Raw genomic sequence first — 23,474 nt, forward strand, 5'->3', positions numbered from 1 at the left:
GATACTTCTGTGTCACTGACAACTCATGTATGAAAATGTGTTTATATTTAAGATAAAAAGCATACTTATTCTCTGTTTTTCCCTTTGTCAGACCCCCGCCTGATTCACCCTACTTTCTCTCTCTGTCAAGTCACCACAGTCAGGTAACACATTGAACTCCACTATTTTATTCCTTTGGATGCAAACCCAACCTTATGTTAGCTATAAGACGTGCGCTGTTTTCCCATAACCCACCTGTGGAGCTCTGTCCATACCGCCTGGTGCGGTTTTGTTGCAGGTGATGGATCCCGAGCTGCACCGCAGGCACGTAGAGCGGACCCGTCAGGAGGCCCAGCTGGCAGCGTTTCGGTACGAGGAGGAGAGGATGAGGACAAAACAGATCCAGAGAGAAGCTGTCCTGGACTTCGTTAAGGTACCTTCTTTTAGTACCTTCTTGATGCTTCGTGTTTTCTGAATGCCCTAATGAAAATTATTTGCCGAGGTCGTTAATACTTGTGTGTTGCACACTTGGGCAAGCGTGGCATTTTATGAAGAACATGGAGAAACAGCATTTGGTTCCACTCAACATTGGTGCTGTAGCTGAACATGGAGAAAACTAGAACTGGGGAGGAAGATGGAAGAGATTTACTGAAAATATGATTGTTGTAAAGAATTCTGGTTTTACGTAGTCTCATATTTTCATTTGCATAGATGCAACAGGTTTGTTATAAGAGAGAAGGGGTCTTTCTTTATTTGACATGGCATAGAAGCAATTCAATTTTGAAGACAAATATGGCAGAAAAGAAAGCAATCATGCCTACAAGAAGATAATGTTGCCTGATCTATTTTAGTATTTAATGATGCATAAATAAATTACCTCCAGGTAAAGCACCTGTGCAAATTTATGATACCTCAGGTACTCCATGGACACTGCGCCTTCGCTTTCTCTTTCACTGCAGTCAGTATGAAGTAGTCTGCTGCTTATCGTGCAAATTTGTTTACATGCTATTTGACTTAAATATATTTTATTGTTTATTGCTCTGGTGACCTACCCAAATCTTGCCGTCACAAATTGAAGAAATATTACAGTTAATATTTTGGGCTTGGAGTGATCTGCAGAGCGGAAAATGATGTTTTGTTCCATTTATGTAATGGATGCAGTTAATTTAGAAAAAGGCTTTTAGCTGGCTGAAACTGGGCTTTCCCTTAGCACCGATCTCAGGCCCCTGGCAATGTTTTGTAGAGACTGAGCTGAATCTTTACGAAAAGCAGCTTTTCTCAGTTAAAGACTTTAGATATTTAGGATGCATTTTGTTCATTGGTGAGCCTTTGGGGATTTTTGGTTTTGTTTGCTTTTCTTCTGTTGCCTTTGTTATTCATGAGCACTTTATTCTCAGCAATTAAATTCGTCCCCTGGGTTATATTTTGGGTTTATTATGCATCTTTAATATGCAAAACAAATTTGGTTTTTTTGGTTTTGTATTGAATAAAGGCTTTTTTTTTTACTAATAATATCTGAAGTTTCAGCTCAGTGGAAACTTGAAATTCCCCAAGGCATGTTTTATCTAAAAACTGAGACTACTTGTGTTTTAAAACACTTCTAAATTAGGCTTGTTCTTTCTGAGCTTTTGTTGCTATGTCATATTACTTTAAATTAGTTTTTCATTTTTCCTTTTTCTCTATAGCAAAAAGCATCTTTGAGTCCTCAGAAGCAAAGTCCCCTGGATAGTGAGGTAAGAGTCCAATAAGAATTTTACCAGGGAATTCTTATCCCTCTCCATCAGAGATGTTTTTCTGATTATGGAGAACCCTTCAGGACTGGGTTAGAGTTTAGTTTTTTCACACTTGCTGTTAAGCCTTGGATTGGGGGTTGGTGGTTTTTTTTTTTGCTTATAGATCAGTCTAATATTTCCTTCTGTTTGTGTAGATTGCCTGTCTGAGTGTGCTGTTCTAATGTTTCCTGTATGTTTTCTATGTTCAATGCGGAAAATACATTTCATATTCCATTTGAAGATGCTCCTTGTGAGCAGTACAATTAACTGTCTAATGGGAGGATTCAGACAAGTTATTGTGTTGCAATCCCCTTCACTGATCAGTGCTCTCCCAGCTTCCTATCATTGCATCGCTAGTGATCCCAGAAGGGTTCAGTGCTAGAATTTTGAGGGCTATCAGGAAAATAAATAAATACAGTTTTTAAAAAGTTTTAGTTTAGTTTTATAATCAGAAACAGTAAGTCAGTAGGAAACAAAACACATGCAAGGCTCAATAGAATATAGAGCGGAGCCAACGACATCTGTTCGTTCTCTGCGTCAGATTTCTGCACAGTAAGAGCTGTTCCACGGCTCGCCATCCCCACTTCCCTCCAGGGACAGATAATTCACTTGGCAGTGTTAATCAGATAAAAAACTTTTAATAATATAATGAATATAAATAGTTCTTCAGCAGCATTTTCCAACTAACTCTTTTTTTGTTAGAAAATTACCGAAACATGGGGTAATTGGAATAGTTTTTACTCTTTTTTCCTTCTTAATGTTCTTCTGTTCTTAATTTATTCTTTTAAAGGTTCCTTTGTTCTACCACAGTACGAACTGTGAATACATAGTTGTCTGCATTTGCTTGAGACAGCACAGAAAGCAGAATAATTGACTCCCTAAGTAATACAAATACACTGTAATCCATGGGTCATGTGGCTATATATTCCACCACAGTTATGTATACGCTTTATGGATTTTTTTTTAAAGCCTCACAATGCTGTAAACAAGCAGCACATGTTCCAAATTGTCTGTCTGTTCACATACTGTGTGTTTCTGACATCCTGTGTGTTTCTGACATTACTCCATCTCTCCCACCTCCCAGTGTCCCTTTCCATCCAGAAGGTCTCAGCATACTGATGATAGTGCCTTGTTAGTGGTAAGATCCTGCACGTAACGGCCTTTGTATGTGGCAGATTCTAGAGCACAGAAATAACGGCGTGTTATGATTGTCTCAGATTAGACCAACTATTTTAGAGCTAATCTAAATAGCATAAAACATGACCATCTTTGAAACGTAGCTAAGCTGTGGACTTTAATATTACAAATATGTTGATACTTGCACTGTCAGCCGTTTGGTAACAACATAGTGATGTTTTTCCACAAAATAATTAACACTTTTGCTGAGAGCAGAAGGAAATTACTGATAGTAAAAATTCGCCTCTAGTTATTTTGGTCTGATTTCTTGTCTGTTTAGCTCCGCTTCCTAATTGACGTGCTCTTCAGTGGCAAGTAAGCAATTTAATTGCTTACAGTACAGCCTTCTACTTCAGCTTGTCTGCATCCTGCACGTGGTGGTTAGAAATACTTAGTATCTTGGTAACCACATCAGAGAGCAGGGAAAAACTGCTCTACCTACGAATGCTACAAATCACAAAATAGACCTCACACTTTATTGATTAAGATGTCTTTAAAATCATCTATTTTGAACACTTAGCAAAAATAAAAACATTTATGTATTTGATTCATGTTTTATGCTATTTCTTCCTTTATGGCATCTTAGTCATGTAGCATAATTAAAGAATATAATTGATGCCATAATCCATGTCTATAAAAGAAAAATCCACCTGATTTGCCTGCTGTTGCATGTCTGCATGCCTGAGATTTATTTTCATAGTTCATGTGCTTCCGTTATCTGCCTTAATTTTCTTTAGGCAGTGCTCCCAGTTCGAACACTTCTCCCCAGAACATGTTGCTCAAGATATTTACTGTCTCTTTATTTGGACTTTTTGGTTTTCCTGCTTTCACGTGATGAGCACTGTGTGGGAGAAGAAGAAAGCTCATAATATTACAGAGACATTTAGTTGTGATCATGCATGTGTCTGTTTAAATAAATCACAATCAATTAGTGTATAAAAGTGTGCTTTCGTATTGAGATAATAAGAAACAGGAGAAAAGCAGTGGCTTTGGTTAAGTGTTCATATGCTGTTGTCGGTTAATTCATCTTTGGAATGTATTTTAAAGACACATTTAAGGACCTAATTTCTAGTTGATTATGTGATCCCATGACTTTTGTTGTAAATTACTATATAGAATTCTACATTATATTACTTGGAATTTTCAGAAATTATTCTGAAACCGGCTTCCATCGCTGTTTGTTTCCTTTGTGTCTTTTACCATGTTACATCCTTGCACTTCACAACAAAGTAGACAGGCTGGTAGGGAAAGATTGAACGAGTAATAGATTTGAAAGCAATCATTTATCTGTTAATTTTTCTTTCAATTCCTTGCTCTTTTCAGCAGCAATAACCTATAACAATATATGAAGTACAGGGGTTTCTGACCTACTGAAGTATGATCCGTAGCTCTGTTTTGCAGTAGGAATATACACTCTGTCTAATGGTGACATATGCCAGGGCAGCTGTTTCTGGCAATTGTTGTAACTGGAATATTAAGCCTAGGCTAGATCATGAATTTGTGGCATTTTTGTTACATCAGAGCTCTCTAAACTGAGAAGTTGCTTTTCTTTTACTCCAAATGATGTTTTCAGCTCAGATGCAATACAAAGTTTTAAAAAGTATGAAGTCTAATAAATACTTAAAAAGCAAGCGAGCTTTCTTTTCTTTTACTGCTTCCTTCTTCTGGTATTTTTAACTGCTTTAGCAAAAATGTTCTTAAAACCGAAATTTAAGTTGTGGATCTCCTTTTTTGAATCTTACATCATGTTTCCTGTGGTGGTCCTGTGTTTTTTCACTAATTAAAATTGAAAATCACATTGCACAGATTACTCTGTTTCCTTCTGTTCGTAAACTGTTTCAGAACAGTGTCTGAACTCACAAAACAACCACCTGTGCTTTCTCCGCCTGTTAACAGTTCAGTTCATACGTTTCTCCTACATAGCTGTGATTTGTAGGGGAGTTTGGCTGTAGTGCTTCACCGCACACTGGTGGGTTTCTGTGTTGACTAGCAATAGCAAGACTAAAATGTTGCTGAAGAAATGCAATCACTGGCCTGTCAGAAAACGTGCTGTGTACCTTGAACTTTTACATTAGTCATATCCTGCTTCCCAGTCTCACAAATGTAGTCCTGTTCGTTAAAATTGAGATTACTCCTCAAGATAGTACCAAGGCTTCAGACTTGACTGATGATTCCAGCCTTGGTTGCTTATGAATCTCATTTTTTTCCCCAACTATCATCTTGTTTTCTCTCATACTGTCCCTTAGAAGGTGAGCACTATAGAGATGGGGAAAAAGCCAAACCATCCTTTATTTTCTCTCAGACTGCTTCTCAATTTCCATGTTGTGAAATACTTGATAAGCATCATGCAGCTGGTCTGACCTCTTCCTTTCATAACCTTTGTGTCATTACTGCCTTGTGCTCCCCTCGTTGCTCTGTGTTTTCTTGTTGTGGTCTCAAACATGGCATGAGGACATTGTGTTACTGTTAGCGTGTAGGTCTCTGAAACTTTTTAAGCCTAAGGCTTTTAGGCACCAGTGTGTTATAAATAATAATGGTATGGGTAAAGCAAGCAGGACTTGAATTACGCTAACTTGCACCCTGGAGTTTTCTCTCAGACTGTTGGCATCCGTTTGTGCATTCAGATGTTTAATAATCAAATTCCCTTCCAAGATCCTGATTGGGTTGGTGCAGAGTTGTGTTTGGGCTCTGCTCTGGCAGTCCCTGCCTCTGCAGTTGTTTCTGGCTCAGGGAGGGCTCTCTGGCTCCAGCGCCAGACCTGGAGCCCACGTGCAGCGTGTGCAGTAGCGTGTCGTAAGTCTGAGTTGCAGCATCCTGCTTCCCTTTGTGTTGCAGCTGCCTTTTACAGTTGTTCTTTGCCTCACTTCTTCCTTCCTTCTCTTTCTTTCCTTGCTGCCCCTGACAGAATGGCTTTGAGCCGCTCTTTGTGTTTGAGATTGACAGTAACACCAATACCATTAAAAGGAGGCCAGGGACTCACAAACAGGTGAAGCGCATGCGGTGTGTTGCTGTTGTGATTGTCCTTCCCCGTGGTGTGTCCTGTTCCCCTTCCCTCTGCCCGCTGCTGGGTGCGTGGATTGTGACAACTTCTTGTTCGTCTGCCCCAACGTTGTCTTGGGTTTTTTTCCACACAAGAATGTTAATGTTCAAACAGTTACATGAATGTTACAGACCACCTACTTGTGTGTTTTACTGTGCTCGCATACTAGTTCGTGTTTTGCTTAAGTCAAGTGATATTTTGAAACTCTTTAAAACAACAAAGGAAAAGAAACCCACAAGTTTTGCTCTGCGCTGCTGTGGAGAAAGAGGCTGTCTTGAGAATCAACTGTTGAGTCTGCAGAGGACCTTAAGTTGTTTGTGGTTAAGGCTTGCTCGAGTCTAACCTCTGCTTTTAGTCCTTCCTGGCTGTGCTGTTCTGAAGTCGCAGAACAGTTGCAAATTATTTAAAATACGAACACTCCCCAGTGTGGTGTTCGCATCTGTAGAGTTTCTAGGTGCTGTTTGATGTTCCTTTCCTGTACTGATCTGCCACGTTGCTATTTGAAAGCTGTTTCAGAAAGTAGAGGTTCATTCTTGAGCCATTCAGCCCTCACACATTAACGTTTCGATCGTGCTTTCAGCAAGACACAGAATTTGGCCTTCTAGATCCACCTATTGGTGATAACGTGCATGCTGGAGCTGCCATTCTGGAAACATGAGAAGTTCTTTATTTGGTTGGTTTTGATATTGGTTATAATTGAAATTTAGCGGCACTTTATTTGTGACAACGCTGTAAATGCTCACACTGACATCTTCCAGGAGAGCTGGATTCCACCCGTGGAATCTGATAGGCTTTGTGTGTAATTCACAAGGATCAGCATTAGGTGTTTGTGGCAGATGTGGTGTGTAGACGTGTGTTTCTCTGATTTTACAAACTTATAGGAAAATAACTTAGTAAAAATGCATAACATACTTGAAATATTAAAGAAATCTATTTAATTTGAATAGTGGCTCAGAGTGAACTGTTGTAGGGTAACATTTCCTTTGGTCTGATGTCATAGGTGTTGCATTAGGTGTTACTAAAGAAGCCTTTACCTCAACTTATGGCTCTTAGTTCTGCTTTTGCTGTCACTGGGTTGTGTGTAAAAGAAACATTGCACTTCCCAAGGTTATTAGTTAGAAAATTCAGGAGGATAGGAAGGCTTTAACTATAGTTCAGCAAGTATCTGTTGCCTGTTGGTTGTTTCTGAGAATGTGATTGTGATCACCTCTTCCTTTTTAACGTGTCTGCTGCATCCCGCCTTTGTGCATGACCCGTCAGCCATTCGCTAACTCTGCTACTGCCTTCTCTCTCTCTTTCTCTGTGTTCAGTCCCTCTCAGGGGTGAATCAAGAAAGCTGTGCTGCTCCCCCGCCTAATGCCTCAGCCCTCAGTCCTGTCCAGGTATCTCTTGCTATTATCATTCACCAGTAAAGCCAACAAAAAACTCTTGGATCCACACATCTGTTTTAATGAGTGTTAGTCTGTCAGCTTCTATCAGAAGTTCAGGTAGGGTATGAATCCGATTTACCTGATGAAACTGTAGCAGATATTACCTCAGCTTTAGGCTGTGTCTACAGGAGGCCTAAACTGCCTAAACACGGTAATGAGTCCCTGCTCTGAGGGGTTCTCAGTTGTCTTTGATGTTCCTTTTTATAGGCAAGATGATTGTTCTCTTGACCAAGTTGAGTTCATCAGAAGTAATTTTGTTGTATTCTTTATCAACTTATTTTTATAATGAGTACAGACATCCTATATTTCTTTCTCTTCTGTTGATGCTTCTAAACTGAGTACGTTCATCACAATAAGTCATTCGTCTGTGTAAGCACTGTAATAAAACCACAACGTGTTTCGCTAGGGAGAGCGACGTTCAGTACATAGCAGTTTTGCGTTAGCGAAGAGGTGTATCCTGTTGGTGCTGCTGTAATGCAAGGTCTGCATGTTACTTGATTATCTGGTTTTCTGTGTCCCCTTTGCAAAGAATACTTTGAAAGTTTTCGTTGGAAGGAAGAGTATACGAAGATCTGTCATTGCACAGTCAGTACTGTTTCATCATCCTCTTTCCTCGGAGAAAAGCAATTGTGTCATTTCTGCAAAACAAAGAATTTTGTCACTGTCTGCAGAGATGAGACTTGGGGAATAACATACTCTGGTTTTTCACATTTCAGTTTGGCTTTGTTTGTTTGTTTTCTGAAACACATTTAGATAGATTGAGCCTTTTTTAAAACACAGCAAATTAAAATGTAGTCACAGCTTTTCCAGGTTAGGACCATTTATACTCTTCTGCTTTTTTGTCCACAGAGTGATGACAGATCTACCATCTCTGCTGGCTCACCTACCACTCAGACAGGTAACAATGAAAGGAAGAAAAGCTTCTGAAAAATAAGATCAAAACGCCTGCTCGCTTATTTGTACTATGAAGAGGAGGGAGCATATGTTCCCATCTCTGTGTGGCACTGCTGTGCATGTGAGAGTTTCCCCAGTTATTTGGGTCCCCTTAGAAACACACGAGGGAAGAGCCCAGGGGGTTGAGGCACGTCCTGAGGCAGAGCGCAGGGTCGGGCTGGTTTAGACCTTCACGCAGGCTTTGGCACACAGACGCGCTCAGCAGCAGTCAGAACAGTTGTTGGAGTTGGTATGTGGAATGCGCTTTGCATGCAAGTGTCCTTGGAAGTGCCTTTTCCTGCCCCACGCTTTTATCATGCATGGCTGTGATTTATTTTGTCATTATTACATTAAAATTTTTGGTTTGTTCTTTTTAATTACCACATTGCTGAACCCATTTCCTATTTAACCATTTCCTTCTTCCTCCTTTCCTTTCCTGTGCCTTTCCATGTTTGTTTAGTCCACCTTTCCCCTCCATATCCTGGCCATGCAGCCCCGCCTTCCTATAGAAACCCTTCCCAGCGACCTGAGAGTTTCCTTTTCCGAGCAGCTGTCAGGGATGAAGCAAACAAAGGTAGGTTATATAGCTTAGAAATCAGTTAGTTTTGCTACCTTATATGAACATCTGTATTAGCTAGGTTTTGCACTGCTCTGTTACATCAAGTCGTTATCATCAAACTACTTTTAGAGTTCCATTTGTAGACATAGGACATTAAATACTTTGTGAATAAGCAATTATTTTATTTAGAGGTGTCAAATATTCTTTTGTCATATTTGTGGAAATGTGGCGTCTTGTTCTTCTGGGTCTGTGCTTAGACCTAGAAAGATACTGAGGAAATTCCACAAAAGCTTTTGGTTGCTGATGAAGGCAGCTTGATAAATTTTTGCATTGCACAGTAGCACGTAACACAATTGCAATTTCTGTAGAAAGACTGAACTGTTTCAACATACTTCATCCGGCAAAACTTTTACCTCCTTTTGTGAATGATTATTAGCCAATAGTAAGAACAGAATCTAAACAGAAAGGAGAATATGTTGTAGAACACCTTATTTAGATCAGTAGGTCATTAGCTTGAGTGATAATCTAAAGAAAGAAGATTTGTGAAAAGGAATGTGCTGTGCCCATTCTGGAACCTTGTGTGTGCAGGTGTAGCACAGAGGTGAAGGACAATGAGCCAAACCGTGCTTAGTGATTTTTCTTTCCTTCATGCTACTTTTTTAGCTGTTACTTCATCTTCTACCCGTGCCTTGTCTCCCGCTACTGATTCTGCAGACCCCAGAGCAAGACAAAACTCCAAACAGCGAGAGGAGGAGCTGGAGCTCATAGAGCAGCTACGTAAAGTAAGTGCTGCCAGAACATCTTAGGAAATTCATTGCATCCTCCTAAATGTGTCCTTTTGTTGTAGACGGATTTCACTGAACCAATATGGTGAACAGTTGACCCAAATTAAATGGCATTGTACAGTCTGAGTGTTTCTTTCAGATGGTGCAGTGGTGTTCACTTTGGGTTTTGTGGTGGACCAAGTCAGCTTTAAATTTTGTAATATATACAGTGCTGACTCCTGCTTCCGACTGTCCAGTGATACCTGCTTTTAAAATAAACATGCTTTTTTCTTCCTTAGTCTTCACACTTGTAAGGAACTCCCTCTTTACTCTCTTCTTTTTAATCTTTTTTTTAAAAACTCCTCTTTACTGTAAATCCCACAGATTGGAATGCAGAGACTACCACCAGTTGTGGCGACAGCACGGCTTCCTTGTGTGCTCTGCATCCATCTATCAATTCTTGTCTTATCCTTAGTTAAGTGCAGAACATCTGAGGTACAAATATTCCTTATGGTTGTGCTATCTGCCTGTTCAGGGCCACCACACTCCTGGTTTGTGTCCAGGTACAGTGACAATACACGTGACTATTGAAAATGTCACATGGCATTAAGGTTCTGTTCTGCTTGGCCCCAGACTTGTTTCTGGAGAGCATGAAGGGATTTCTCAAGGTGCTCAAATTAATTGTTTGGGCTTTCTCAAGACGTAAGAATTCCTACTTGTTAAAGCTGATTTTAAAAGCCATAAGCATCCCAGATGCACAGAGACCTTTGTAAATTTTAAAGTAAGGACAATCTGCTTTCCCTAAAAGGAGAAAGTTATCTTCAATAAAATAAAACAAAACTTGGTGCTGTTTGCAGACCCTCTCCTGTTGTCTCAGGATGTTTGCATGTAGTCTGTCTCTTGTTCTGCTTCCCAAGTAAGCTTAGTTTTGTGGGATTTTTTTAATACTTGAAGAAAATTCAGATACAGCATCACAACTTGGTGAAGTTCACACAGCATTTGAAATAAGATTAAAAGCCTGAATTGAAATATTATTCATTTTCTTACACAAATGCTAACTACCTTATTTCTTTAAAGCTATTTATGCCAAGTAGTTTGGGTTTTTCTTTACAAGGAAAAATGTTATCATGACTCTTGGTAACTATGTTGTCCTCCAACCCACAAGACAGTTATTTTCACTTCCATTGGCAGAACCCTTCTCTGAGGATATGCAGGATTAGGAATACTGTTCTTAGATCCCGATTTCCATTATTTGTTAGTAGTGGTTGTATTAATCCCCTGTGCCATACAAGGAAAACTGTTCAGATGGTGGTGAGCTCTGGGCCACGGTGGTGCACACAACCCTCCTTGGTGTTACTCAGAAAGCCGTTCAAAAGTGTCACAAGGATGGACAGAGTCGCGATGGAAGCACTTCTGCCTCTTATAAAATGTTCTGCAGAGTAAAACAGTTGGAAGAAACCAGCCCTTACATTTTGTTCATTTTTCTGCAGAATATAGAATCACGGTTGAAGGTGTCGTTGCCCAGTGATCTCGGAGCAGCTCTCACCGATGGGGTTGTGCTGTGCCATTTAGCTAATCATGTGCGTCCCCGATCTGTTCCCAGCATTCACGTCCCCTCACCTGCTGTTGTAAGTATGTAATAATGATAGTATTTTGTAGGTGTTCAAAATAACATCCAACAAAGTTCTGTAATCCAGACAAATGCTAAGTCCAGCATTCTCCTCTGTGAATGTATGTGACAAAAAATAACCATCTGTTCTGTCTAAAAGAGGTCTATAGCTTCTTTAAAAGAAATTATATTTGGGGTTGTTTCATTTAAATGAAGTTACTTCTGACGCATTGTAAGGAAACATTGACGTTTTCAAGTCCTCTCTATGATAACTTGAAAACTAGTGAAATAAGAGCATGAAGACAGAAACAGGGTATTTCAAAAGGTCTGAGAAGTTCAGGAAAACAGATAGTAGGAAAATACAACACTCTACAGTGTCTGGGACCCCACTACACAAGACAGTGAAAACAAGCAGAGAAGCCAAGTGTATATCTGCATCCACTTCACAGCAGCACAAATTCCTCTGCTTAGGAATTTCAGGTGAGCACATTCAAGCTCCTTGGGGAAGAGCATCTCCTGGAACCAAAAAAATCCAGTCATACCTTTGTGATAACAGGAGAAAAAGTGGTGTGTCTGGGGACTGTTGGGAGCAAGGAAGTGCATGCACAGGAAAAGTCTGAAAACTTCTGAAGTTTCTCTTAGCCTGGCTAACTGCAGTGCGTCTGGAAAGAAATGAAGGTGATATATTTCTGGGAGCATTATTGTGTATCGGGTAGGGAAAGCACAGAATTAGAGAAAGGTCAAGAACTGTGAAATAACCACAGCTTATATACTTAATCTGTATTTCTGGAAGCCAGAGCGTTCAGTGAAAAGATTTATGGTCAGCTACTACTGAAAAGTAGTATGGAGAGGCAGATAGCTTGTTATGCACCTTTAAACTGTATGAATTGAAAGAACTGAGGATTGTTCCTGGGGAAGTTGTTGAAACACGCATGTTGTGTTGGTTTTTCCCAATTTTTTGAGTCAGTCTTTGGTTGGATCTTGCACTGGCACAAGCTGGGCTGCCAACTGTACTGTTGTGGTTCCTCGCTCTTGGACTTAATGTGATAAGCAGACATCTTCATTATTTTGAGAACGATTGAACTGGTGACACCAACATTTTAGGTAGATTGTGGAATCATTAAGAGAAAAGGCATACAGCTGCTATTCACAAGACTTGCATCATTGAGGGCATCTTCTCAGTGGCCCAGTTTGATGTGCTGTTGAATATTCTGTGTTAGGAATTAAATCATGGCTTTGTCATATAAATCTCAAGGAAGAGGCGGCCTTTAGCTGCACGGCTCAAGGAGCAGAAGAGGCATCATGTCATTTCCTCGCACACAATGTGATCTTTGTGTTCCCTTCATCCTTCAGGAGAAAGAAATCAGCACTACTCTTTAACCAGCTTTCTTACTTATCATTCTGGAGTCACTAAGTGTTAACCAGTTTTATGTAACACCTTGTATAGAACTATTGCGGTTTAGAATTGTCTTTCATAAAAAACATCTGGCATTCATAAATTAGCTTTTCATAAAATAGCTTTGAAATTTGGACTTGTTTTTCCTAAAGAAAAGCAAACTACAGTAGAGCCTGCTCTGAATTAAGACAAGCTTATGTCAGTGCATTGTGTTCTTGGCAAAGAGATTTAATAAAGAGTTTTATTTAAATAAAAAATCAAGATAACTTAAAATCCTGCCAGTTAAGAACGCTCTATTCCTGCCTCCTTTACTTCTTTGCAGCCTAAACTTACAATGGCAAAATGCAGACGAAATGTGGAGAATTTCTTGGAAGCTTGCAGAAGGATTGGAGTGCCTCAGGTATGTATTTCTACTACCCTCATGTGTTTCAGGTGCCATTTTCATGATGCTTCCAAAAAGAAAACCTTCTTTGAAAGATATGATGAAAACAAAATGATTACATGTTTAGAAGGTTCAAGTATAAGCTGTGTTTGCCGTATAGATCAGACTTATCTTGTATTGTCTTCCAGAGCAAAAATTAGTCAGATATAGTTTATTAGAGGTCTGATTCACTTACTGCTGTGCCTCAAATTCTTAATAACTAATGCAGTTTGAGTCTGTCTTTAAAATTGTACGGTATTTCTATAAAAACAATTACATTTTCTCAAGATTAGATATTTGACAGCTTAAAAGCGGAATAAAATTCAGATTATGTTTTGCATCTATTATTTTTATCCCAAAGATTTTCCTGTTCCTTCAGAATAATTCTCTTATGTGAACGTCTTTACTGTCTTACCGACAAATCCCAGTATTATTGGCCGTTCTCTGATGGCGGCTCTGTTTGCATAGAACCTAATTCTTTTGTTAAGTACCAGTGGTAGAAGTCTATCTTCTGGTATTCCTTGTCCCCTTCCGAAACTTGAAAGGTGGGAACATATAAAACAGTCCATCTGAGTCCAGTTACCCTGGTTTTTGCTGTCCTGTCCTTTCCACTTTGTCTTATTCAGTAGCTGTCTCAGTACAAATAATGTTGATATGTTGTGTTTTTCTTAACTTTTCTTCTAGACCATTAGTTGATTTGGTTTCTTATACTGCTAAGCATTAGCATTTCTGCTGTTTTCTTTCTTTTGTATTGTGAAAGGGAAAAGTAGACCCAGTGACTCACTTCCCAGCTATTTCCAAAAGCAAAGTGCTCAAGTTAGTCAAGCAGTATTTTCTGGTGTTTTCAGACAGCTTCACTTGCAGGCACTTGAGCCATTGGGATTTATTTTAGCATATTTATTGAGCTGCCTGGCAATTTCACATGGCTCCGTGGTGAATTGCATTGGAACGTGGCAGGGAGTTGTAAGTCATTATTACTACTCTGAGATCCTGCACTGGTTTTGTCCCCTAAGAAACTTCAGACTTTTACTCCCAACAGAACTGCATGATGTAAATTTGTCCGGGGCAAAATTATTCAATTCCATCCCAGCTTCTCTTTTTATACCTCAGATATGAAGGTGTAGTTTTTATGGGGTTGCAGTAGAGAGCAGAACACTGAAATGACCCACATTTAAAAACAAACGTAGAAAAGCCACTCAAGAAAATATCCCCTGCAGAGCTATTCTGCTACAACTGTCCGGAACCCTCCTGTGTTTCTCATATTTCTTACTTTAATGTGAAAGGGTTCAAGGAGAGTGTCTCCGGGGAAACGTACTGAAATACCCCCACCTGAACTCTGAAAGTTGCTCTCACATGTCTACATTACATATCTGCTGAGATATGCATATGAGATATCTCTCTTCAAGAATGGTGTGGCAGCCTAGTATATGTTTCCTGAAAAGATGCCTGCAGGTATTTCCTTTCATTTAAATTCTAATTACAAAAAATGAAAGGTATTACCTTTCAATTAAATTCCAATTACAAAAATAAAAGGCTTTCTGAAGGTCTGGATCTATGTGGAAATACCTTCTAAGAAGGAGGCTGCTGTTAGAAAATGCTGAGTACAGGCACCACGGTGGAGCGGCTGTTTCTGTAGCGCTTCGCTAATTAAAGCCCTTGTATTAAAAGAAACCGATGGTTGAGCAGATTGATATGTGCGTATAGATTACAGTGATTTACAGCAGTTACCTGTGTGAAAGGGAGGGAAAAGATACACAGTGGCTATAGTACAGAACACTTGAACTCTAATTAGTAATACATACTTCTGCACGATCCTACATTCGAGCATCAGTTACGCATAAATAATCCCTTGTCCTACTGTTTCCATTAACCAAGATACATGTGGGGACTCAGCTTTGAGTATTCGGTGCCAGCAGCATCTCAGAAACCCATAGCCTTCATTGCCCCTGGAGAAAAATGGTTTTCACTAAGGCGTGTGTAAACTGCTGTGTTCTCAACAACAAAGGTTGTTACATGTTTAAGCTGTACAGGTGACAGGCACCTCACTGAACACTCGATATTTGCAGTGAGTGAGTTCTTTGCAATGGGGGTCTCACAGATTCTTTTGTGAGAATTAACCAGCTGTGGTGAGCTTCTGGAACATGTAGGTTATATGTGAGATGTCTGATGACTGACTGCTTCATGGATGTTGCTATGGCTAACTGACTGACCATTTTTTTCTGTCTGTTTTCCCTTCCTGCTCACACACTCTGGACAGGACAATCTTTGTTCCCCTTCTGACATTCTTCAGCTAAACCTCAGCGTTAAAAGAACAGTTGAGACTCTTCTTTCCCTGGGGACAGATTCAGAAGAATCCAGTCTTGTCTCCCTTTCCATTCAGCTCTGGGGCTTTGTGGTGTTTTACTGTACTCTAATGCTAACGCTCTGTATGTTCTATCGCTGGGTCTTTTTTCTCTAGCTAAGGAGACTGGTGCTGCTTCCTCCCTCCACCGCTGCGGTGCTTGGGAAGGGATTTTGGTTGTTGTCAAAACTGTGTGTATGAAGTGCTTTCCTTCCCGCTGATGGGATTCAGGTGACAAGTACGATATGTGAACACATTGGTGCACCCACACAGCCATCTGTGACATAATTCACATGTGTATTTGCTGTATGATGTTTAGCAGATATAATGCTTTTGCAAGGGAGGAGGCATTGACCGTGGGCAAGAGCAAAGGACTAAGGTCAGGACGTGTGGGTGCATCCCATAGTCTGTGCTGATGATGTAGTACTGGGGAAACTGTGGTGTCAGTTTGTGCCTCAGTTTCCCCATCTCTGCAATGGGAATTGCATCCACTTGGGTAAATTGCTTGAGGATTATCTGATGAAAAATGTTAAAGAATGCCATGTATTTTTTTATTTCAATGGTGGTGGTCTTGATGAGATCTTACAGTCTGAGGAGACATGGTCTGGTAAGATTTGTGCATAGGCCTTTGTAACTGGTGGTTGGTTTTGTTTTTTCTTACCCCTAGTCCCTTATCCTGCTTCTGAGAGCATTTGATTTCTCAAATATGTAAACTCTGATGTATTACTGTGACTCAAAAATACCTGTCAGTGAATGCAGAGCTACGTACACTTCATAACAGCTCAAGCAGGAAATTTTCAGATAAATCGAGCTCTTCAGCAGCTTTGAGAGAAGTTTCTAGCACAGGAGACAAATCTTTAAGATTCTACCAGATGCCACGGAACATGGTAGCATCTTACTGTGCTCTGGATAAAACTTAACAAAAACTCCTTGGGTTGCCACTTGATTGTGGGTGCCCAAGCCCATGCTTGTTCCATGCTTACTCCCTTCTTCCTTTTATCCTGTTGTTTTTTATAAACCTCTGTAACACACAACTGCAGAAATGCAAGTCCCGGCTGCACGATGGCTCTGCGGTGTTTTACAAAACTCAGGTAGTCTTCCGTAAAGCTTCCCAGCTTTTCCCTCCCCAGGAAGAGCATCCTGGTGCTTTAATGCTTTAATGTCTCAGGGACACCTCGGAAATTCAGGGCGCTCCCATGCAATGCGACCATGTCTCCTCAGAGTGTAGGTTAATTCAGGGAACTCTGCTCAGAGACCCCTGACAGGTAAGTGTTAAGTAAAATAGCTGTTCCAAATGCGTTTTCAATAAATTTCTTGTTGTATATGAAAAATACAGTAAGTGGCTTGTAAGCCCAGTTTTAAGTGGTGTTAGAATGCCGGTGTTAACCTGGCAACGACTCTGAAGCACAGTTTAAGATACACAGGAGTTTAGTTGCAAATGTGGTTGCTACCAGTAACAATGTGTTATGTGTACATGGATCTCACAAGCTCTTTGTAACAGAACGTGAGTATTTAACAAAGGAGCAAGTAGAGGGGTTGGTGCCCTTTTTCCAAATAACACCAAGTGTTCTGTCCAAGCAAAACATTTTTGAGGAAAGAAGGGACCTTTGACAGGAGGAGATTGTTTTATTTTTAAATAAGCTATTTTTGCACTGCTTACTGGTATGAACTAAAATGAATTCGGTTCCAATGTTTCTTAACTTCTTCTAATGAACACTGTGATAAAAGCTGCAAGGGGTTTTACACTAACAGTGCCTTCCAGTTTTTAAATTTCGTTTGTCATGACTGTCTATGGTATGGAGTCATTCCAAAGCTTTTCCCCTTATCTCTTTGCATACATAAGAAAAAAAAGATAAGGCATATTTGCTCAAGTTTACAAGTATTTTCTCAAAAAGCACACTTTTTTTCAAAGTAACGTAGATTTGCTGGAAGAAAAATGTATTTCAACCTGATCATATGGCTTACTGTGAGAATTCCAGGTTGGGTTCAATTGATTTGCTCTGAGCCTTGCGGGAAGAGCGTTGGCTGCCACTCTTTATGCTGAGATGCTTCTTTAGCATCAAAAACCAGTAAAGATTCAAAGAACAGAAAAGGGCAGGTTGCTGTGGAAATAATACATGAAAAATAATTTCTGTAGCTCTATAGGAAGAACAGACTTTGTTTATTCTACAAATACAGAGAACTGTCAGACATGTATCCTGAGTGTTTTGGGGTGAGGATGGTAAGGATGTGCCAAGGACTTATATAGGATGAGGCTTTAAATCCATCTTAGACTGAGGATAGCACAATTATTAATAAACACTTTGAAACCTCTTTTTGCATTTTGCGTATTACTCTTATTCCTTGGAACGATTTTGGAGGTAACCTGCTAAGCGGGTACTTCTGGAAGACGAATCAGTGGTAGTGACTCACACATAACATAGGATGGATATCCGCCTGTATATACACTGTTGATTTCTCATTGCCTTAAACAGGAGGAAATGGCATTTTCTACATTTATGATCAGGGTTATTTCAGTCATACGTAAAACCAAGTCTCTTTTTTTTCTTCCATAAAGCAACCTGTGCTTTCTACTTTTTTGTGCCTTCCAATAAATTTTTGTAACGGCGGCGATCATCACCTACAGACAGACAGAAGGACTCGAGACGGGCAGTGCGTCTCCTGAGATAAGAATTGCTTTTAAGTGTGACGTTTTCTCTCAGACCCATTGCCCAGTGTTTGGGTAGCACACACCGGTGTTTCCTTCCCCGCTTTACGGCAGGTTTTTCCTCACAGTTGATAGCTAACCAGGCTTGTTACACGAGGATTCCCCAAGAAGGCAGTTGTGTTTTGGAAAGGAGGCCGCGGGTCCTTCCCTACTCCACCTTGTAGCAGGTTCATCATGTTGAAGAAAAGATTTCCCCCCCTCCTTAAGCTCATCTACTTTTGGTTTCATAAACTGCTGCCATTTCAGTGTGGGCAGAGGTAGAGGACAATGTACTATTCCCCACTTCTCCCACAATCCTTGTTTAAATTCTTATTTGTATGATTTTATAATAAAGAAGCACAAGGATCACCCCGGGGCCTCCTGCTTTGAGAAGTCATGTTCATGGTTCTTAAGTCACAAGCAGGAGTTTCATTTGGTACCTCTGTGTGTGTGTGCTGGCTCTCCATAACATTTCATATTTCAGTCACCTTTTGCTTAATTTTTTTTAATTTTTTTTTTTTTTTCAGTTGAGTGTTTTTCATCCATTTTGTTTCTGTCTTTGTTTTGTTCCCCATTCAGGAGCAATTATGTTTGCCTCTCCATATTTTAGAAGAGAAGGGTTTGACACAGGTAGCTGTGACTGTCCAGGCGCTCCTGGAGCTGGCGCCCCCAAAGCAGCAGCAACTTCACCACTTGTCTGCTGTGTAAAGACCTGCGGGACCTTTTGGGTTACCTTGGCTAAGCAGAAGGACGTGAAGACTTTACTGCCCATGCAGTGCATCCAAACACACAGAGCTCTGTTCTAAGGAAAGGAGTTTCCGTGATTCCTGACAGGAATGTTTTACTTCATTTCTCCATTTTTTTTGGAGATCGCAACAGTTTCCAATAACATTTTTATTATCAATATTTTTGCCCCTTATTAAAAATAGAGTTTGCTGGGAAGGGGGCAGAGAGTTCCCGCAGCTGGTTGTTGGAGCCAGCTGTAGAAACTCGCCTTGTAGACTGAAAACGTGGGTGTAGAGTTTGGAAAGCGATTCCTGGGGGAATTAGTTTGTTTAAATTAAAAAGCATGTTGGTGCAGTGGGCACATGGGGAATGAAATGTCTTTCTTTCCCTGCAGGGTTTGAAGAGAGGGAATTTCTTTGCCTCCAAAGAACAACAGCTCTTTCTATTATATATATTAAAAAATGCAACACACAATCTTAACCTGCAGTGTTTGATAACAGGGTCCAACCTCATGCAACTGTAGCTTGTGTTGGCATGTCCTCATTACAATTTGAAGGGTAAAAAAAAGGATTAATTTTTTTCCTAAGGGAAAAAATACTCTCTGTTTTCACTGCAAGAAACATCTTAGTAAAAGATACTAAAGCAGAAGTGTTCAAATTGTATTAATCACATTAACTTTCTTGCGGGGTTCACTTTCTGTTTGGGTTTCAATGTGTCTTTGTCTGAAAAGGTTTCCCCATCAGTGGGGCACTGGGCACGTAGGGATGTGTTTTGTGACTCAGTAGTTTTGGCCAGTGATGCCTGGATGTCATAAAGAGCCACGTAAGTGTTTTCACTGCGGTGTAAAGAATTACAACCTGCCGTGATAATCATTAGAAACCCATTTAAAATAACAATATTTATTACGGGCTGAAGCACCCTGTGCAGACAGTGGTGAATGTCCCAGCCACTGAGAAACTTAGCATTTTAAGCACACAATTTCTGAATTTCCACAGGTGGGCTGCACGTTGCCAAAGCAGCAATCTGTTACACAAGGGTTTAACAAGGCTTTAATATATAAAGCCTTTTATTATTGGAGTTTATGTAGAGGTGCACTGATCTTACAGAACTACCATTGCTTCCTTCCTCTTAAAGTAAAAATGGGAATTCAATATACAGGAGCAGGAGAGGCAGATTTTGCTGGAAAGATGATGTGAAAAACACAGATGCTCTGGTCCTGGTGACAAGGATGAGCTCACTAGCAGATCAATTACAGTAATTATTTTTTCTCCCCAGAAAGACTTTGCAAAATCCATTTCTCCACCCGTGGAGTTCCTTTGTTAGGTTTTGCCCAATTTAAAGGATCCCACACCATTATGCTACTAATACATGGTGCACGGGGTCTGAGACCAACTTGGGGCATCAGAGGTGAAGCAGAATACACCAAGAGGGTTTCACGGAGATAAAGGAAGGGGAAGAAATGGGAACAGGTTAGCTAAAAGCCATTTTTGCAGAAGTAAACCTGCTGTGGGAACACTGGCTTTAGCTGGATTTTTCCCCTTTTGATTTGCAGTTTTGTTTCTGTCCCGTTTTGCTTCATATATTTCTTCCAAGGCCCATCGTGGTGACTGTTGAATCCCTTATTTCACGTAATTATTCCACTTGTTTCTTATTGCCACTGGCTGATCATGATCCAAGTGGAGAAGATCACCTGAGGGGTATTTAAAACCACCCAGCTGAAATGTTTTCATGCTGGGGAAGTGCAGCCCTGCAAGGAACGAAAATGCCGCCAACTTGCAAAACCCAGAGGAAGAGATCAGCTCCACACAGATGTGCGTTCCCCCTTAAGTAGATCTTGCGTTTCACTTAATTTGGCTTGCAAGTGGGATTACATTGAAGTGTGTGAAGTCTGTGCTGCAGTTTGCTGAGTGGAAGATGCTGCCGCTCGCGAGGAAACGCTACAAACCACAAATGTTTCCTGCGTGTTTGTCACTGCACGTCATTTGAAAAAGGGGGGCACTGACTTCGTCTGAGTTTTCAACGTGAGGTTGCTTGTATCATTACAGGGGCATGTTCACTATTGAATAGCACACCCTTCATGGACTATTTAAATATTCCTGTTTTAAGAAAGCCGTTCCCTCTGTGGAGTGCTGAGGGGGTGATGTTTGCTCCAGCACTTAGCAAAAACCTAACAGTATTCGGGTTGGTGCAGGTTTGACGTTTCATTAATATGGTTTTTAGGATATAAGGTGGGGATTTGAGCCTGAACTGCAGGAAATGGCCATTTCCTATTGTGCCTTGTGACCGCGGCCGCTCTCGGGTCCGCAGGTGGGAGCGATGGCCCATGGCCGGGCAGGTGACGTGTCCCCATGTCCCCAGCGTCACTCCTTTTGCTCTGAGCGAGGGTTCACTCTGGCAGTTTCACTGTATGCACTCCTGTTAGCTCGATGTTTATCATCCTGTGTTTTCACGCTGGCAAACCCTACATCTAGACCAGAAGCTTAGGGCAAAAATCCAAACCTAAAGTTTTATCACACGGTTTATTTAATGTATTAACCAAAACCAACTTCAGTTCCCTTTTGCAAAATGGGTTAGGATTTTTCGGTGTATTTATGTGCAATTTTTGTTGTATCCCATGCAAAGACTATTTTAAAGAAAGCGTGTATAAAGTTCTATTTTGTGTGTTAAAGCAAAGAGGCGGTTGTCTTTCCTCTCCAAGGCGTTGATGTGGGAGGAACCCCGCTGTGCGGTGCTGCTGGCTCCACGGTGTCACTGTCCTTCCACCCCCTCCGTGGGCTCCGCGGGGGTCACACGTGTGAGCTCGAGCAGACCAACGGTATTTTGGGGGTGAAACTACCAAGTTTGGGTCTTCCCCCTTGTGAAGGGGGAGGCGACCTGCTTAAAATCAATCAGAGCCGACTTCTTGCAGCGCCGAGAACACCTCTGCTGTTCTTGGCAGCGACGCGATGGCAAACAGTGTTTTTATCCTTTCATGACTATAAACGGTTCTTTGAAAAACACGTTTTAGAAACAGAGGACTTCTAAGGGGAATTTGGACATCTAAAAACTTCTTTTGTATAGATATTGTGATGTTTTACAAAGCGATCTAATTTTGTTATTTCTGAAAACAGTGTAAACGTGTAATTAATAGAGTAAAGGATTTTAAAGCTTCATCCCATGCTGTATGTCTGTAAATACATTCCATAAGTCTGTTACATATAAATGTGTCTGGATATTATTGTATACTTTATTTTAAATTGCCTGTATTCTGCCAGTAGTGTGAACTTCTAGCACATTGATAATATAAAAGGAAACCATGGGTAATTTGAAATAAAGATTTAAAGCTTGTATGAATCACAGAGTTCTTCCTGCTGCTTTTCTGTTGCATCAATGAACGTCACATCCTCTGTGTCGTGTGTTTATTCCCCATCCCCATCATCACAGCTGGCGGTTAACGGACCTGGTTTGTTTCTCCAGTTTTCATAGTAATATTCCAGCATTTTTATGCAGATTTTGCAGCCACATCAGAAACTTTCCTTGGGGATATTTTTAACCCTCCCAGGACGCCGAGATGCAGCGATATTGTACAGAATCCTTCGCTCCTTCCTCCTCACCCCCTTGCCTTTTTTTCCCCTTACCAAACTAACAGGCACCTACCAGGACTGGTGCTTCTCACCCTTCTTGTCTTGGTTTTATCCCCTCTTGAGTCTGATCTGTACAACTTACACCCCCCACCTTGCTGCCATAGCAAACCCTGTTCTACTGTTGGGTTGTTTTGGGGATATTGGTTGGTTGGTTGTTTTTTCCAGAGTTAAATTTCATTCTCTCCTTGAAAAGCAAGCAGCGCCCAGCCAAGGCATCTTCTGGATTTCAGTTGTTTGGTTGTATTACTGACGTTCTGCCTCAACGTTGGTATAAAATACGGAGATCTCCTGCCCGGCCATTCTATCCTGCTTTTTTCCTTAGCTCGAAACATCTGAAGAGTTTATGATCAAACTTAATTCCTTCCACCCAAACAGGTCACCTGCTAACACCCACCACATATGGAAAATACTAGTCCTAAATGAAATGTGCCAAGTCAGCGGCGCATGAAGAAGAGTTAAAATTAGGAGCAGAGCTCCTGTGTTTGCTTAGTCCTGGCCCAGCTCCTGCCAGTGTCAGGCTGGGGCGGTCCCGTCCTTATCACCATGGGGAGACCACGGAAAGCAAGCGAATGTGTTCACAGCTTTGGTTCCAGTGCTGGAGTGGGAGCTTGTTCTGGTTTCCAGTAAGCGCGGTGCTCCGGGGTAATGCCGATAGTTCCAACGCAAGCTTGTCTGGAGCGTCTGAAATTTAAGTGCTCCCTTGACAATCAGCTCTGCCTGGCAGTTCAGAGGGAGTTCTGAGCCAAAGGTTTTCTGCTTGAGATTTCAGTCATCTCACTTCAACTTTAGAGCTTTTGGCACATTTCAGCTGGGACACGAGGATGTTTGGACGGGGCTGGTCACAAAGAGCGCAGCAGACTTTGCGTGGCTCGAGCTCGCTCTCCTGCGCGGGAGCGTCGGAAACCAGCCAGCTCAACCGCGGGGCTAATTTAGCTTTGTGAGCAGACCTACATGTGACTGACAGTCGTGTCGGGAGAGAGGGCTCCCCTCTTGGATAAAAAACCAGCACGCTGCCCCCA

General features: G+C 41.0%; 2 protein-coding genes across 22 annotated transcripts in view; both read left to right on the top strand.

Annotated features, from left to right (window-relative positions):
* LRCH3 (leucine rich repeats and calponin homology domain containing 3) overlaps positions 1–22,165 on the top strand; it is a 61,843-nt gene extending 39,678 nt beyond the window's left edge. For 2 of the 20 annotated variants that reach the window (XM_065844181.2, XM_065844185.2), the window contains 12 exons: positions 92–143; positions 278–412; positions 1,665–1,712; positions 2,836–2,889; positions 5,833–5,913; positions 7,278–7,349; positions 8,247–8,295; positions 8,791–8,904; positions 9,553–9,671; positions 11,144–11,281; positions 12,981–13,058; positions 15,337–17,733. In XM_065844181.2, the coding sequence (XP_065700253.1) occupies positions 92–143; positions 278–412; positions 1,665–1,712; positions 2,836–2,889; positions 5,833–5,913; positions 7,278–7,349; positions 8,247–8,295; positions 8,791–8,904; positions 9,553–9,671; positions 11,144–11,281; positions 12,981–13,058; positions 15,337–15,537 (1,141 nt within the window). In that variant the 3' untranslated portion in view covers positions 15,538–17,733. Of the gene's footprint in view, positions 1–91; positions 144–277; positions 413–1,664; positions 1,713–2,835; positions 2,890–5,832; positions 5,914–7,277; positions 7,350–8,246; positions 8,296–8,790; positions 8,905–9,552; positions 9,672–11,143; positions 11,282–12,980; positions 13,059–15,336; positions 17,734–18,685 lie in introns of those variants that run through there. The other 18 variants (XM_071812689.1, XM_071812694.1, XM_071812687.1 and 15 more) reach the window with 13 other exon arrangements.
* The window catches only part of RPL35A (ribosomal protein L35a), a 136,133-nt gene that overhangs the window by 85,294 nt on the left and 27,365 nt on the right, over positions 1–23,474 (top strand). The window lies entirely within an intron of this gene.

Source organism: Patagioenas fasciata, chromosome 9 (genome assembly GCF_037038585.1).
Source record: "Patagioenas fasciata isolate bPatFas1 chromosome 9, bPatFas1.hap1, whole genome shotgun sequence".
Taxonomy (NCBI): Eukaryota; Metazoa; Chordata; class Aves; order Columbiformes; family Columbidae; genus Patagioenas; species Patagioenas fasciata.